The sequence below is a fragment of the Ornithorhynchus anatinus genome, chromosome 16, assembly GCF_004115215.2.
Source record: "Ornithorhynchus anatinus isolate Pmale09 chromosome 16, mOrnAna1.pri.v4, whole genome shotgun sequence".
Taxonomy (NCBI): Eukaryota; Metazoa; Chordata; class Mammalia; order Monotremata; family Ornithorhynchidae; genus Ornithorhynchus; species Ornithorhynchus anatinus.
The window spans coordinates 42,283,548-42,299,817 of NC_041743.1; the positions used below are offsets into that span (position 1 = coordinate 42,283,548).

Here is a 16,270-nt window from a genome sequence, read left to right on the forward strand (position 1 = left end):
CGCCCGGGGGACCCGGCCTCCCCCACCGCCCGCCGGAGGAGGACGACGACGACGACGACGAAGAGGGAGGAGGAGCCCGGCAGCCAAATGGTGGCCCGCCCGGGAGCCGCACGACGATGCCATGATGTTTGGGCGAGGGGAAGCCCCCGGGCCGGCCCCGAACGAAGAACTTCCCGCCCGGAAAGTTGCGGGACCAGCCGCCGACCGGCCCAGTTCAAAGGAAGAGGCCCCGGTCGCCGGGGAGCGAGCGGCTGATTCGGACCAGCTGCGCTTGGCGGGACTCGGCGGGACCGGCTCGGGCGAAGATGCGCGGAGCCCGCCGGGGCCCCGACTACGACACCTGAAAAACCGGGGAGGAACGGGGCCTCCGTCGCCCTTCAGAAAGCCGGGGGTCCGACCGGCTGCTTTCCGGAGCCCAGGACGGCCGGGGGTAGATGATAACTGAGCGGGACCCGTCGGGCTCGGAGGGTTCCCCCCCGAAGGAGTTGCAAGAAGCGGGACCGTTGCTTTTCTTTACTTTTCTCCTTTCCGCTTTCCGAAGCCATAAAAGGAATCGTGGGGCGTCGATTTTTTTTTTTCCGATTCGGTTTTTGTTCACCACTCGACCGTCGCCGCGCCCGGAGGCGGGGGATCGGATCGGGCGGCCCGTCGTGCACCTCCCCCGCCCGTCCCCTCTCCGAACCGGAGTCGTCGGGGAACGCCCGCTGACCATGAGGCGTCCCCTCGGGATGGCCCAGTTCCAGGCGGCGCCGGGACCGGGGGCGACCTCCCGGCCGGGCTCCCGGGCGGACACCGTGGGATACGGCCGTCGACCCCCGTTTGGGGTCCGCCGCCGCCTCTAGTCCCACGGGATGCGTTCTGGGACGGACGGGCCCGCCACCGACGGAGTCGACGGTTTACCGTGAGCGGCGGGAAGCATGGGTAAGCCGCTGAGCAAGCCAGACTGCTTACGGCGGAACCTCGCTTGCCTGGGGAAGGGGGACGAGGACGACGGCTACATAGAGGACTGCTACGTTCCTCAGCGGTCCATCTACGACACCATGAGGATAAACGAGCAGATCGACCAGGGGTCCAAGCTCAGTCAGCCTTCCAAAAACACCGTGGAGCGGACGGACGCGAGCACCCTGTCCAGCAACGGGACCCTGGGGGCGGCCGCTAACGTCTTCGAGGCCAGGGCGCCGGAGAGCAAAAAGCTGGACGAGAGGATAATATTCGACGCCCTCAAGCTGAGCAGCGACGTGCAGATGACGGCGCCGGTGCCCCCGCGGAGACGCCCCAACGCCGAGCGGAAGGACAACGTGAACAGGAGGTCGTGGAAATCCTTCATGCCGCCGAACTTCCCCGAGTTCGCCGAAAGGATGGAGGCCTCGCTCAGCGAGGTGTCGGAGGCGGGCGCCTCCGACCCTTCCTTGCGAGAGAAGAGGGAGCCCGGCTCCGTGCCGACGGAGAGCTCCGGGCGGCTGGCCCCGGGGGAGCCCCGGTCGGAGACCCAGACTTTGGAGGCCGGGCCCGGGGCGGCCCTCCTCCGGGAAGGGCGGGAGGCGGGAGACCCCGGAGGGGACCGCCCGGACTCGGCGTGGCAGGCGGGCGAGGAGCGTGCTCGGCCCGGGGGCCGGCCCCTCCCGGAGCCCGGCGCCTCAGCGGGCCGGGACGCCCACCTGTCCCGGGACCAAAGATTCCCGAGTGCCACCTGGCCCCGGACCATGAAAAGTTGCATCAAGGGAAGCCTCAGTAGCTGGCACTACCTCCCCGGGGAAGCGGCCCAGGCAGCCTGCGCCGTGGAGATGCCCTCCCTCTCGCCCTGCCTGAGCGAAGAGCTGCTCGACCCGGAAATAGACGGCCTCGTCACCCCCACCCTGAGAGAGAAGACGGCCTCGGAGCTGAAATTTGAGGAGGATGAGAGGTGGATCATGATGGATGCCGACGAAGAGTGGGAGGAGGAGAAGCCGTCAGAACGAGGAAAGACCGTTCCGGTGACGGCGGAGGAGAGGAAGTGTTTGGCAGATATCTCTGAAGAGAGGGAACGATCCGTTGCCCCCGGGGCTGCCGACCAGCAGTCTTCCGGCCCGGTGGGCTGGGGTGGCTCACGGCTCCTTGGGCCCCAGGCTTTGGTTTCTCAGGTGACCCCTCCGGATTCCAGCGGCCACCTCTCGGGAGAGGCCTCGGAAGAGGCGACTTCCCGGGACCCTCTCGACTCAGAGTGCTTCCTCAGTCCTCCCGGCCCGGAGGAGTTCTCCGATACCGATTCGGTGCAGATGTTTCTTGAACTTGAAAAGGAGTGTCTGAGTGAAGAAGAAGAAGAAGAAGAAGAAGAAGGAGCCTCTGCAGTCGATTTCGAAAACGGAGCCTCTTCGGCGGGGCTGGCCCTCACCCAGGATGTGGGAAAATTGCCCATAAACAGTCATTTTGCGGAGGTTGGCTCGGAAGCCGGGCGGCGTGAAGCTCCCTCGGATGAAAGCGTAAAGGACTCGGACCCCGGGCCTCATCGCCAGGACTTTGTCGCCCCAGAGGGTGACCGGGAGGGAGGTCTCGGGGCGCACTCCGCAGAGCCGGACGCCCAAAGGGAAACCGCAGCCGTGAACCCGGGGGATCGTAAAAAAGTGCCTTCCGGCCTTCGGGCCGCTAAAGAATACGGTCCGGGATTGCCCACGGATCAGGAGCCTCCGGGAGGGTCTGTAGCTGAAGGGTTACCGATCTCCGTCCCGACCGTATCTCAGGAAGAAGAGTTCCCGGGCCCCAGTCTTTCTGGTTTGGCCATTCATGGTGGACGTCGGTCCCAGACAGACCGGAGGAAAGATGAGACAGGGGAGGGTGAGCCCCTTCATCCTGCCTTGGACTGTGAACTAGTAGAATTTACCTCAGACCCTGGGGAGCAAGAGCCTCTGCAGGATTCCTATTTGCCAAAAGAGGAGGTCAGTTTGGGAAGGAGAGAGGAAGGTAACGGTTCCGAAACGCCCGACCCATCCTCCTTGAACGAGGCGGACGATCCTGACCCGTGGTCCCAGGAGGACGCGCAAGCCGGAGTCGAGGGCCCGGAGGCCCCGGGGGAGACTCGAGGAGCCAAGGATCAGCGTGGTCCGTCTCGGGCACGTTCTCCTGACGGCCCCCGAGAGCAGGGCTCTGAGGCACGAGTAAGGACCGGACCTCTGAGTCGGGACCTGCCAGAAGAGACCGTTGTTGGCAAAGGGGAAATGCAAATGGCCCGGGAGAGTCCAGACAAGGTCCAGCCAAGGGACGAGGCCAAGCGAAACCTGGAGGAGGGATTAACGGAGATGGATATGGTGGGAACAGATAGAAACTCAAGGTCTCGGGCCTTTGAGGAGGATGGCTTAAAGGAAAGGGAGGTTTCACCGGTTTCTCGGGCATTTACGGTCCCTGGGGCGGTGCGGGTGCCGGAGGAACCCGGTTTCTCTCCAGCCGAGGACCGAGCGCCCCGTGCAACCTTGCCGGGCACGGGGGAGGCCGGCCCCACAGGGGTGGCCGATCTGGAGGAGACCGTCCCTGCCGTGGCGCCCGGTTTGGAGGAGTCTGTCCCTGCTGTGGTGCCCAGTCCGGAGGAGGCTGCCCCTGTGGTGGTGGTCACTCCGGAGGAGGCTATCTCTGTGATGGTGCCCGGACTGGAGGAGACTTCCCCCGTGATGGTGCCCGGGCTGGAGGAGGCTTCCTCCAAGGCGGTGCCCAGTCTGTGGGAGGCTGCCTCCTCGGCGGTGTCCGGTCTGGAGGAGGCTACCCCCGTGGCGGTGCCCGGTCCTGGTGAGACCATCCCCCCGGTGGTGCCTGGTCCGGAGGAGGTTACTTCCATGGTGGGGACCGGTCCGGAGGAAGCTGGTTCCTCGGTGGTGCCCGGTCCAGAGGAGGCTGCCAACCCCACGGTGTCCGATCCGGAGGAGGCAGTGCCTAGTCTGGAGGAGGCCGACTCCGCAGTGGTTCTTGTTGCGGAAGAGGCCGCTTCTGTGGTGGTGCCTGGTGCAGAGGACCCTATTGCTATAATTCCTGCTGCAGAGGAAGATGCATTTGCAGTGGCGCCCGGTAGAGAGGAGGCTCCTTCTGTGATGGTACCTGGCATAGAGGAGGTTCTTTCTGTAGTGCCCGGTGTGGAGGAAGCTCTCTTTGCGGTGGTGCCTGGTGCAGAGGAGGTTGCTCTCAGGACAGTGGTCCACCCAGAGGAGGCTCCTTTTGCAGTGGTGCCCAGCGAGGAGGAGGCTGCCCTCGGGATCAGGCACAGCGCGGAGGAGACCGCCCCCGCGGTGGTGCCCGGCCTAGAGGAGGCAGCCCCCGTGATGCCCGGCATAGACGCAACGCCCGTCACAGAAGAGGCCGCCCTCGTGGTGGCGCCCGGCCTAGAGGAACCTCCCCCGGTGGTCGTCCCCGATGTAGAGGAGCTTCCCTTTGCGGTGGTGCCCTGCGCTGAGGAGGATGCCCTCACGGGGGTGCCCATCCCGGAGGAGGCCGTCCTCGCGGTGGTGCCCATCCTGGAGGAAACGGCCGCTTTGGTGGCGCCCTTCATGGAGGAGGCTGCCCCGGCCGTGGCGTCGGGCCCGGAGGACCCCATTTTCCCTACCCCGGGAGTAAAAGGGCTACGTCCCACAATGCTCCAGGCTGAGGGGCCTTTGGCTGAAACCAATGGATTCGTTCCAGATAACGAGGTATTTTGTTGCTCACTCTATGTGTCAGACATGAAATCATTTGGGTTGGGGGGGGGGAGGGGGGGGAGTGGCCGATGCCGGTTGAGAATTGCGTTCGAGAAAGACAGGAACGGTTCTCTTCTCGCTCTCCTCCAGCCTTATTCTTCAGAGGGGCCGGTCTTCTCCGCGGCCTTTACTCTGCTCAATAAATACCATTGATTGATTGACTGTAGACAGCTGATGAATTTTCTGGCTAGAGGCAGGCACACCTTCCAGTGGTCTTTCAGCCAACTTTGAGCTGCGCAAACCCATTTATCATCCACATTAGCCCGTGCAAAGAAAAAACCGAAAGAAAAGGACAGTCACGGGTCGGGAGCTTAATAGAGGATCCTTAGCAGGGTAAAATGCTTCCTCTACTTTCTGCAGTACGGCGTGTTCCCTCCAGAGAAAATTAAGAAATCGCTTCAAAGCCGTTTGGATTGCCAGGGTATAAAGTAGTGCCACAGATGGGCAGTTTGGGAAGGAATCTGGTGAAGCCGCCTTATCGATAAATGCTCCTCATTCAGATACATCTGTCAGCCACACACCGAGGCCGAGAGGAATCAATGAAGGGGCGCGGAGGGGAGAAGAGAGGTACCTCGGTATTTTAAAAGCACTCCGTGTCGGCCGCCGCTCGCCACAGATTGGGCACAGAGCCCTCTCACCTGGGCCCTTGGTTCAGTCGTGGCTTCTCTGTGGATGTGGTGGTGGATATTGTGTTGCTTAGACCCGGTGGGTGCTCAGAAATCGCCATAGTAATAGAAGTAGCAACAGCATTTATTAAGCAGCCCACTCGGTGTGGGAAATACAAAATAAAGAAATGACGTGTTCCTTGCCCCTAAAAAGCTTACACTCTAAAGGGGGAGGCAAACATAAACAATATTTACAACTAGATTGGTCAAAAATCAATGAGCAGGTAGTGTTATCGCCATGTGGCCTAGTGGATAGGCCACAGGCCCCGGAGACAGGAAGTCAAGAGTTCTTCTAATCCTTGATCTACCACTTGTCCGCTATGTGACCTTAGGCAAATCACTTCACTTTTCTGTGCCTCGGGTCAGGGATTGAGAGTGTGAGCTCCATGTGGGACAGAGACTGTGTCCAATCCGTTTTGCTTGTATTCTCTTCCCCCTGCCCCTCCCCCAGCGCTTATTACAATGCCTGGCGCATAATGAGCAGGTAACGAATACCGTAACTATCATTATTATTATCAGATCCGAAGGGCATCGTTGCAATTGAGCCAGTGAAGGACAGCTGAAAGAATAAGGGCTAAGGCAATAAGGGATCATCTCCAGAGATGAGGCTGCATTTTGGTTTTAAAAGTTCAGTTTTGTCAGCCTGGCCCAGGTAGTGGCTGGCACCGTTTTAGGCATTCCTTGGTCTCCCTAGCAAAGCTGGGCAGGGGTCATCTCTACTGTGAGCTTAACACTTTGGTCTCGGAAGATCCGTTGTGGGTTTGTAACCAAAAGATGCCAGAGGGGAGGGAAGGAAAGAGTGGGGGAAGGGCAAACTAGCAGCCCCACCTGTGGAATTGCCCTTTCTCTTTGAAGTGTGGACTGGTGGTGCTCCTAGAGCACCCTAAAACTTGCATCTGTGGGGGTCATCAAAGGAGTTAAAAGGTAGAGCTAGATCAAAGGCGGCTGTTAGAAATGTGTCTTGAAACAAAACAAAACTCATTTGCACATTAAAACAGAAATGGCAAACTTTGTGTTTCCATCAGGTAGAGAAGCCGTCTTGGGTGAAGTTAACCATTCCTATCACAATCTGCTGCGAAGCGGGAGAAATTTTAAGCTGTGAGATCTCTCCCTTGGGCCTACCTCTAATTCTTACCCGTGCTGGCAATCTGAAAGAGAATGTGGTTTGGGGATGTGATTTTTAAACGTGTTTTGAAGTCCTCTAAAAAAAAAAATCTGTGCAAAGAGAAGGAAACTTCTGTAAACATGCCAGGCTGTTAGGCTTTTTGAGATGTGTCTCCCTCTAGGCTGGGGGACTGGACCCCCTGAAGATTATCTCTGACTCAAAGCCCTCCTCTTAGCATCTGTCTGAGTGGCAGGATCAAAATGAGTCAAAAATGAATTTGCAGATTATAGAGGGGAACCAAAGGGACCTTTAAGGAAGAAGTTAACTAGTCCAGTAACCGCTGGCATGCTTGGTTTCTCAGCCTGGCATGATAAACCAAGTGAGTCCTCGCTCTCCTTCCTCTCTTCCTCTTCTTTCCCCCTTCTGCCCCGCTTTTTCTCCCTCCTCTCATTCTCTTCACTTCCTCTCTCTTCCCCCTCCAGTCAGACTTTCTTTCCTCTCCTTTCTAGCTCCCTCTCCTCCTTTCCCTCCCTCACCTCTTTTCTCTCCCTTTATCTCTTTTCTCTCATCTTTCCTTTCCCCCTTTTTTCTTCCTCTTTCAATACCCTCTCCCTCCTCCCTTGTCTCCCTCCACCTCCTCACTCTCCCCCTTTTCTCTCACTCCTCTCGCTCCTTCCCTCTAATCCGTCCCTTTCCCATTTTCTTCAGTGCTTGGCACATAGTAAGCGCTTAACAAGTACCGTAATTATTATTATTATTCCCCCCACCTGATAAACGTGTTTGGGGAGTTTTCTATTTCATGTGGCCCTCGCCTCTCCTGATTGCAGCAACTCCCACCAGAGAGGGCTGCCCGGAAAATATTTCCCAGCACTGTTTAGTCCGTAACCCAACCGTGCCAGGGTCTCCGGGCTTCATCCCGAGAACACTCAGAGCCAACGAAATTCGGGGCGGGGAAACGCCACTCCGATTTTTATCTCGTCAGAAAGAAAGCCGCGCTCTTTTTCAAATGTCAACCGCAGTCTCTCAGAGAGGTTTGAAATGGGAACCCAGAGTGAGACGTAGCATGGCGTAATGGACGGAGCACGAATCCGGGAGTAAGAAGGTCATGGGTTCTAATCCCAGCTCGGTGACTTGTCTGCTGTGTGTACTTGGGCAAGTCACTTCATTTCTCTGCACCTCCAGTACAGGGGCACATCTGTAAAATGAGGATGGAGACTGTGAGTCCCAGGTCGGGCAGGAGCTGTGTCCAACCCGATTTGCTTGTGTCCACCTGGCACCTAATAAGCACTTAACAAATACCATTATTATTATCATTTCAGAATACTTGTAAATACGTTTGAAAGGTAGAATGTCAGCCCTTCTCCCCGTGCCTAGCTTTTTTTGTTAACGGTATTTGTTGAGTGCTTACTATGGGCCAGGCACTGTGCTAAGCACTGGGACAGATACCAGCTAATCAGGTTGGGGCGGGCCCTGTCCCATACGGGGCTCACGGTCTTAATCCCCAGTTTACGGATGAGGTAACAGGCACAGAGAAGTGAAGTGACTTGCCGAAGGCCACACAGCAGACAGATGGCGGAGCCGGGAATAGGACCCGGGTTCCCTTGACTCCCAGGCCTGGGTCTGTCCAACTGGGCTAAGCTGCTTTTCTTCCTGGGGAGAGGCCCAAGAGGTCCATCACCCCTCTTGATCTCTTGATTTTGCGTGTCTTGGGGCTCCACCCGTGTTCTCCCAACCTGCAGGGGGGAAGCCTGGTAGTGGGGTGGAGAGGAAGAGGGGGTTCAAGCTTTAGCGGTTGTTTCTGTACCCTTGCCTGCCCTGGCTGGCTGACCAGCCTCACTGGAGCTGAGCACTACCATTGTGGGGGAAGAGGAAATGAATCCAGAACCACAGGGATCTGGCTTGTCCTTGGGTAATTACCGGAGATCTGAGCTTCGATAAAGCCTCTTATCTCCTGAATGGAAATGAAGTCTGTTCCTGCATCCTGTGGGTGGGAGTGGGGCAGGGAGCTTTATTTCACTTTCCACCCTTTTCCTTTTGACCACTCTTGTTTTTCCAGGAACTTCTAAACTCCATGCCAGATACGGGGGAAGGTTTCAGCCGAACAATATGCAGATTGATTTTTGTCATTTTCAGAAATTCCTTTGTTACACAAGGCTTCTTAGTCACCAGCCACAAAAGAGTACAGTGCTATTTGTGGGTGTTGAATTAAGCTGCTCCCGCTTCACCTACCGGCTCTCCTTTTCCACCTTTGCTTTTTGGTCGGGCGAAGAGCCCCAGTCAGTTCGATGGCCTTTGGAAAGATACTGCTTTCCTTTCCCTCTGAAGTTGGGTATTTAAAAGTTCAGGGCTGAACCGTGGAGCGGGGGAACTTCCTGCAATGATGGAGTCCTGAGTAAGAAGTGGAAAAAATCATAAAGCCAAATGTTAACTAGGCCTCTCCTGTGGAAAGTCTCATCTTTGTCCACCTGTGTGTGTTTTCCCCCCTCCTTCCTTTCCTGTCTCATTAAATCGTAAACCTCCCGACAGACTAGCGGAGTCTGGACTAACTAGGAACCCTGCCAGGTTCTGTGTTTTGTTTAGCGACGAGCACATTCTTGGCACTGGGGCGATAGACACCTTTGTCGGAATAGAAGCAACAGAATAGCTCAAAAACAATTTAATCGTGGTATTCCTCAAGTGCTTACCCCTACCAAGCACCGGGGTAGATAACAAGATCACCAGGCACCACATGGGGTCCACAATCTAAGTAGGAGGGAGCACAGGTAGTGAATCCCCATTTTGCGGATGAGGGAACTGAGGTCCAGAGAAGTGAAGTGACTTGCCAAAGGTCACACAATAGACAAGTGAGGGAACTGGGATTAGCACCCAGGTTCCTTCCGGATCCCAGACCCGGCCTCTCTCCAGTAGCCACACTGTTTCTCTGTGTTCTCTATTTTGCCTAGCGACGAGCACATTCTTGACACTTGGACGATAGGCACCCTTGCCAGAGAAGAAGCAATGGCATAGTTCAGAACTCTTAATTTAATCGTGGTATTTGTTAAGGGCTTAGTATGTGCCAGGCCCTGTTCTAAGCACAGGGATAAATATAAATTGATCATCGGACATAGACCCCCGTCCCACAGGAGGTTCACAGTCCAGGTGGGAGAGTAGGCATCGAATCCCCATTTTGCAGATGAGGAAACAGGCATAAGGAAGCGAAGTGACTTGTCCAAGGTCACACACAGCAGACAAGTGGTGGAGCCAGGATGAGAAGCCAGATCCTCCGACTACCAGGCCCGGGCTCCTTCCTCTAGTCCACGCTGCATCCTAGAGAAGGGAGCCTTCCCTATGACTAAAGATTTCAGGGAAGGGAAGATCTGGCCCCCTTCCCCTCCGGGCTTTGTCCCACCCCTCCCCAAATCCAAGAGCCCCTTTCAGTTGGGACAGCCTTCCCTTTATCCGGCTATTTCTCTCCTGTTGCCCAGATGTTTCAGAAGGAGCAGGTGGATCCCCTTCAACTGAAACTGCAGCAGGTCAACGGACTTGGCCAGGGCCTCATCCAGAGCGCAGGGAAGAACTGCGATGTGCAGGGCCTGGAGCACGACATGGAGGCGATCAACGCCCGGTGGAACACCCTGAACAAAAAGGTGAGTGTCTGAGGAAGTCCCCGGGCCCCCAGTCGTTGGGAGCGGACCGGAGCATCCAGACCGGGCCGGTCCGGCGTGAACCCCGACCTTAAAGGAGCGACAACAGTCTGCGTTCCTCAAGTCAACCAAAAACCAAAGTGCGAAGCCCCCAAATCCCAGTAAAGGTAGTGACCCAGGTGACCGTCTGGTAATCCGAAGCCCCAATCCCACCCTCTAATTGCCCACGTTGGTCCATACGATGCAGGTCGCACAGAGGATTGCGCAGCTACAGGAGGCCCTGTTGCACTGTGGGAAGTTTCAGGATGCCTTGGAGCCCTTGCTCAGCTGGCTGACCGACACTGAGGATCTCATAGCCAATCAGAAGCCTCCGTCTGCCGAGTATAAAGTGGTGAAAGCGCAGATCCAAGAGCAGAAGGTAAGTGAGGATGTCGGGACGGCGAGCCGGAACGGTGCTCGGGAGCGGGAGACAGCACGGCGGCGTGGGGTGTGGCGGGGAATGCCGCCTGAGAGCTTCGTAGGAGAATCGTCATTCATTTAGGACGGGGTTGAAAGGAGAGACGGGAGCTGCGATTTCATGGTGATATTTTCATCTGCCTGCTCATTACGGCTGGCATTCGGCAGCTGGAATGACTTCATCCACTTCTTTGTACTGTAGAGTTCCTTTTCTCTTTCTCTCTGTTTCTCTCTCTCTCTCTCTCTCATTACTCATACTCCGCACCTCAGGATTTTACTGCTTAAGAAGCAGTGTGGCTCAGTGGAAAGAGCCCGGGCTTGGGAGTCAGAGGTCATGGGTTTGAATCCCAGCTCTGCCACTTGTCAGCTGTGGTGTGACTGTGGGCAAGTGACTTCACTTCTCTGGGCCTCAGTTCCCTCATCTGTAAAGTGGGGATTAAGACTGTGAGCCTCATGTGGGACAACCTGATTACCCTGTATCTACCCCAGCGCTTAGAACGGTGCTGTGCACATAGTAAGCGCTTAACTAATACGAACGTTATTATTATCCAGAGCATTATGGAAAATGACAAGTGTCAGTGCAGTGCCAGCAGGATTCTACCGTCCAAGCTCTAGGAAGGCAGCGGGCCTAGTACGTAGAGTATGAGCCTGGAAGTCAGGAGCACCTGGCTTCTCATCCTGGCTTTGCCGCTTCTCTGCTGTGTGACTTTGGGCAAGTCATCTAACTTTTCTGTGCCTCAGTTCCCTTATCTGAAAAATGGGGATTAAGATTGTGAGCCCCGTGTGGGACAAGGGACTGCGTCCAACCCGATTAGTTTGTATCCACCCCAGCCCTCAGGACGATGCCTGGCACAGGGTAAGCACTTAACAGATACCATAAAGGAGTTAATAAATGAAAAGGCTGCCTAGATTCGCTTATTAGTATTATTTAAAGAGCATTTTTCTCTAGGCTAATAACTGTAGTAAATACTCAGTTAACACAATTACCTCTGCTGCCTGAAGAAAAACAGCACTTTGGGTGAAGAGCAGATGACTGAAGGGAAAGTTCATTCATTCAATAGTATTTATTGAGCGCTTACTATGTGCAGAGCACTGTACTAAGCGCTTGGGATGAACAAGTCGGCAACAGATAGAGACAGTCCCTGCCGTTTGACGGGCTTACAGTCTAATCGGGGGAGACGGACAGACAAGAACAATGGCACTAAACAGCGTCAAGGGGAAGAACATCTCGTAAAAACAATGGCAACTAAATAGAATCAAGGCGATGTACAATTCATTAACAAAATAAATAGGGTAACGAAAATATATACAGTGAGCGGACGGGTACAGTGCTGTGGGGATGGGAAGGGAGAGGTGGAGGAGCAGAGGGAAAAGGGGAAAATGAGGCTTTAGCTGCGGAGAGGTAAAGGGGGGATGGCAGAGGGAGTAGAGGGGGAAGAGGAGCTCAGTCTGGAAGGCCTCTTGGAGGAGGTGATTTTTAAGTAAGGTTTTGAAGAGGGAAAGAGAATCAGTTTGGCGGAGGTGAGGAGGGAGGGCGTTCCAGGACCGCGGGAGGACGTGACCCAGGGGTCGACGGCGGGATAGGCGAGACCGAGGGACGGCGAGGAGGTGGGCGGCAGAGGAGCGGAGCGTGCGGGGTGGGCGGTAGAAAGAGAGAAGGGAGGAGAGGTAGGAAGGGGCGAGGTGATGGAGAGCCTTGAAGCCTAGAGTGAGGAGTTTTTGTTTGGAGCGGAGGTCGATAGGCAACCACTGGAGTTGTTTAAGAAGGGGAGTGACATGCCCAGATCGTTTCTGCGGGAAGATGAGCCGGGCAGCGGAGTGAAGAATAGACCGGAGCGGGGCGAGAGAGGAGGAAGGGAGGTCAGAGAGAAGGCTGACACAGTAGTCTAGCCGGGATATAACGAGAGCCCGTAATAGTAAGGTAGCCGTTTGGGTGGAGAGGAAAGGGCGGATCTTGGCGATATTGTAGAGGTGAAACCGGCAGGTCTTGGTAACGGATAGGATGTGTGGGGTGAACGAGAGGGACGAGTCAAGGATGACACCGAGATTGCGGGCCTGCGGGACGGGAAGGATGGTCGTGCCATCCACGGTGATGGAGAAGTCTGGGAGCGGACCGGGCTTGGGAGGGAAGATGAGGAGCTCAGTCTTGCTCATGTTGAGTTTTAGGTGGCGGGCAGACATCCAGGTGGAGACGTCCCGGAGGCAGGAGGAGATGCGAGCCTGAAGGGAGGGGGAGAGGACAGGGGCGGAGATGTAGATCTGCGTGTCATCTGCGTAGAGATGGTAGTCAAAGCCGTGAGAGCGAATGAGTTCACCGAGGGAGTGAGTGTAAATGGAGAACAGAAGAGGGCCAAGAACTGACCCTTGAGGAACTCCAACAGTTAAAGGATGGGAGGGGGAGGAGGCTCCAGCGTAGGAGACCGAGAATGATCGGCCAGAGAGGTAAGAGGAGAACCAGGAGAGGACAGAGTCCGTGAAGCCAAGGTGAGATAAGGTACGGAGGAGGAGGGGATGGTCGACAGTGTCAAAGGCAGCAGAGAGGTCAAGGAGGATCAGAATGGAGTAGGAGCCATTGGATTTGGCAAGAAGGAGGTCATGGGTGACCTTAAAGAGAGCAGTCTCGGTAGAGTGGAGGGGACGGAAGCCAGATTGGAGGGGGTCTAGGAGAGAATGGGAGTTAAGGAATTCTAGGCATGTGGCATAGGGAAAGTGAAAAATGGTTATTATTTTCTTGGGATCTAGCCTTCTCTGGAAAAGAGGCCAGGCTTACAGCTTATTTAGAGTTTAAGCTGAAGGAAACTTTCTATTACAGATACGATGGAAGAATTAATAGGCTCCCGCTTTAGGTGACGGATTGGTGTGTGATACCCCACCTTTAGACAAAAGTTCTCCAGAAGTGTCGGGGGAGTGGGACGGGTGGAGCGAACACAGCATATTGGAGAAGCAGCATGGCCTAGCTGAACTGGCATGGGACTGGAAGTCAGGGGTCCTGGGTTCTACTCCCAGCCCCGCCACTTACCTGCTGTGGGATCTTGGCCTGATCACTTCACTTTTCTGGGCCTCAGTTCCCTCGTCTGTAAAATGGGGATTGAATCCTACTCCCTCCCCTTTAGACCGGGAGACCCTGGTGGAACAGGGTCTTTGTCCGACCTGATCGTAATGTATCCACCCCAGCCCTTAATACTCTGCTGCTCCGATTTCCATTATCGCGGGTCGCTCGATTGCTGCTGAGACAGCTGTAGCGCTCAGCAGCACACTGAGTTTCTGGATGCAAGGCTCACCCCAGAGGTGGCAGAGCTAGACAATCCTCCCGAAATATTACCCGCCTTGCTAGGCTCAAACCTGGCTCACCAGGCAGCCAGTTCCTCTAAGCCTTTCTCTCTCTTTCTTTTTTTTGGTATTTGTTGAGCGCTTATTGTGCTTCAGACACTGTGCTATGCACCGGGGTAGATACGATTAATGAGGTTGATGCAGTCCCTTCCCCCGAGGGTCTCGCAGTCTAAATAGGAGGGAGGATGGGTATTGAACCCCCATTTTGCAAAGAGGAAAGTCAGGCACAGAGAAGTTAAGTGACTTATCCTAGGTCAAGTCACAGAGCCGCTAAGTGGGAAGCCAGGTTCTCTGACTCCCAGGCCCACACTCTTTCCACGAGGACCCCTTGCTTCTCTTGCCATTTGGATTATAACAATCATAATAATAATAATTACAATAATGATAGGAAGCAGCATGGCTCTGTGGAAAGAGCCCAGGCCTAGGAGTCAAAAATATAAGTTCTAATCCTGACTCTGCCATAAATCTGCTCTGTGACCTTCAACCAGTCATTTAACCTCTCTGTATCTATCTGTAAAATGGGAATTAAATCTCCCTCCTTAATTAATTAATGGAAATTAATCACTCCCTCCTACTTATACCGTGAGCCCCATGTAGGACAGTGACTGTGTCCAACCTGATTATTTTGTATCTACCCCCGTGCATGACACATAGTAAGCACTCCTGAGTAATAATAATAATAATAATGTTGCTATTTGTTAAGTGCTTACTATGTGCAGAGCAGTGTTCTAAGCTCTGAGGGAGATACAGGGGAATGAGGTTGTCCCACGTGAGGCTCACAGTCTTCATCCCCATTTTACAGATGAGGGACCTGAGGCACAGAGAAGTGAAGTGACTTGCCCACAGTCACACAGCTGACAAGAAGCAGAGTCGGGATTCCAACCCATGACCTCTGACTCCCAAGCCCGGGCTCTTTCCACTGAGCCACGCTGCTTCTCTGAGTACTGTAATATATGCAATGTTCTTAATAATAAAAATTTTGTTAAGTGTTTTCTATGTGCCAAATACTATCTGGGAAAGATACAAGATTATCAGGTCAGACACATTCCCTGTCCCGGATGGGACTCGCTGTCCAAGGAAAGAATGTTACCTCATGTAGCTCCATCTTTAAAAACAAAGGCAGTCATGTTAGCGTCTAGTCACCTTCACAGACACATCTGCACATATGCGGAACGGTGCATGTGTGTGCGTATGTATGTGTGGCGTCTCTACGGGCCCAGGGCCGTGACACGTCCCACCTCTTTGTCCCCAACAGCTGCTCCAGAGGCTCCTGGATGACCGGAAGGCCACCGTCGAGATGATTCAGGCCGAAGGGGGGCGGATCGCCCAGGCGGCCGAGCCGGCCGACCAGGAGAAGATCGTCGGCCAGCTGGAGAGCCTCGAGGGGAGGTGGGCCGGACTGCTCCACAAGGCCGCGGCCAGGTAAGTCAACTGAGTTCCCCCCGAGCGTTGAACGGGTCCCAAATCCGCTCCGAGGGCACCGACCCGGCGTGGCGACCGCCACCTAGAAGAAGCACGGGAGCGACAGGGAGATGGTGGTCCCGCTTGGCAGCACGGTCCTAATCAAGACCCGCCGCCTTCCAGGTGCCTGGTCAGAGCTGAATCGTCTAGTAGTAATAACAATAATAGTAATCGTTAAGCGTTTACTAGGTGCCGAGCACTGTACTAGCCCCTGGGAAAGAACACCTGCGCAGGAATGGATCCCTGTACCTGCCCCTCGGGGGCTCACAATCTGCACGGTTGGGACCGGTGCCCCGAGCCATGTTCTCGAACACGCAGGAGAAATCAAAAGGAATTTGGACAAGATCGTTTTATTTTTTCAGAATTTTTGAAATAGCTTGGGGTTTTGTTGTTGTTGTTGTTGTCGGGGTTTTTTTTGCCCTTTTTATTTATGACTAACTCTTTGGAAACAGAAAGCTGTTAACATTTTTTCGCTCCATTGTACGCCTACAGGGCCGTTCAGAAATGATGAACTGCTACTGGCGGTGACTTCGGGGTCAGGTTTCTTTAAAGTGTTTTAGCTTTTTTAATGGGGTGAAGTGACGTAATGATAAGATTATTTGGACTTTGGGCTTGTCTTTTTCATGTAAAAGAACTTAAGGCACACAGGCCGAGAAGCTGGACTCCAGCCCTGCCACAGTTTAAGGTTGGCTTCGGAGAGGTGGACTCCACCTCTGACATGTTTCGCGTTTCTGATGAACTCTCAGAGGGGCAACGTGGTCTAGTGGATAGATAGAGCATGGATTTGGGAGTCAGAAGGACCTGGGTTCTAATCCCGGCTCTGCCACTTGTCTGTTGTGTGACCCTGGGCAAGTCACTTAACTTCTCTTTGCCTGAGTCACCTCATCTGTAAAATGGCGATTGACTATGAGCCCTATGTGGGACATGGACTGTGTCCAA

The 16,270-nt window shown here is 54.8% G+C and overlaps 1 protein-coding gene across 1 annotated transcript in view; it reads left to right on the forward strand.

The window, feature by feature from the left end:
* The window catches only part of MACF1 (microtubule actin crosslinking factor 1), a 291,335-nt gene that overhangs the window by 227,709 nt on the left and 47,356 nt on the right, over positions 1 to 16,270 (forward strand). The window contains 3 exon segments of the mRNA XM_029080290.1: positions 9,926 to 10,087; positions 10,332 to 10,502; positions 15,126 to 15,292. Of these exon segments, the coding sequence (XP_028936123.1) occupies positions 9,926 to 10,087; positions 10,332 to 10,502; positions 15,126 to 15,292 (500 nt within the window).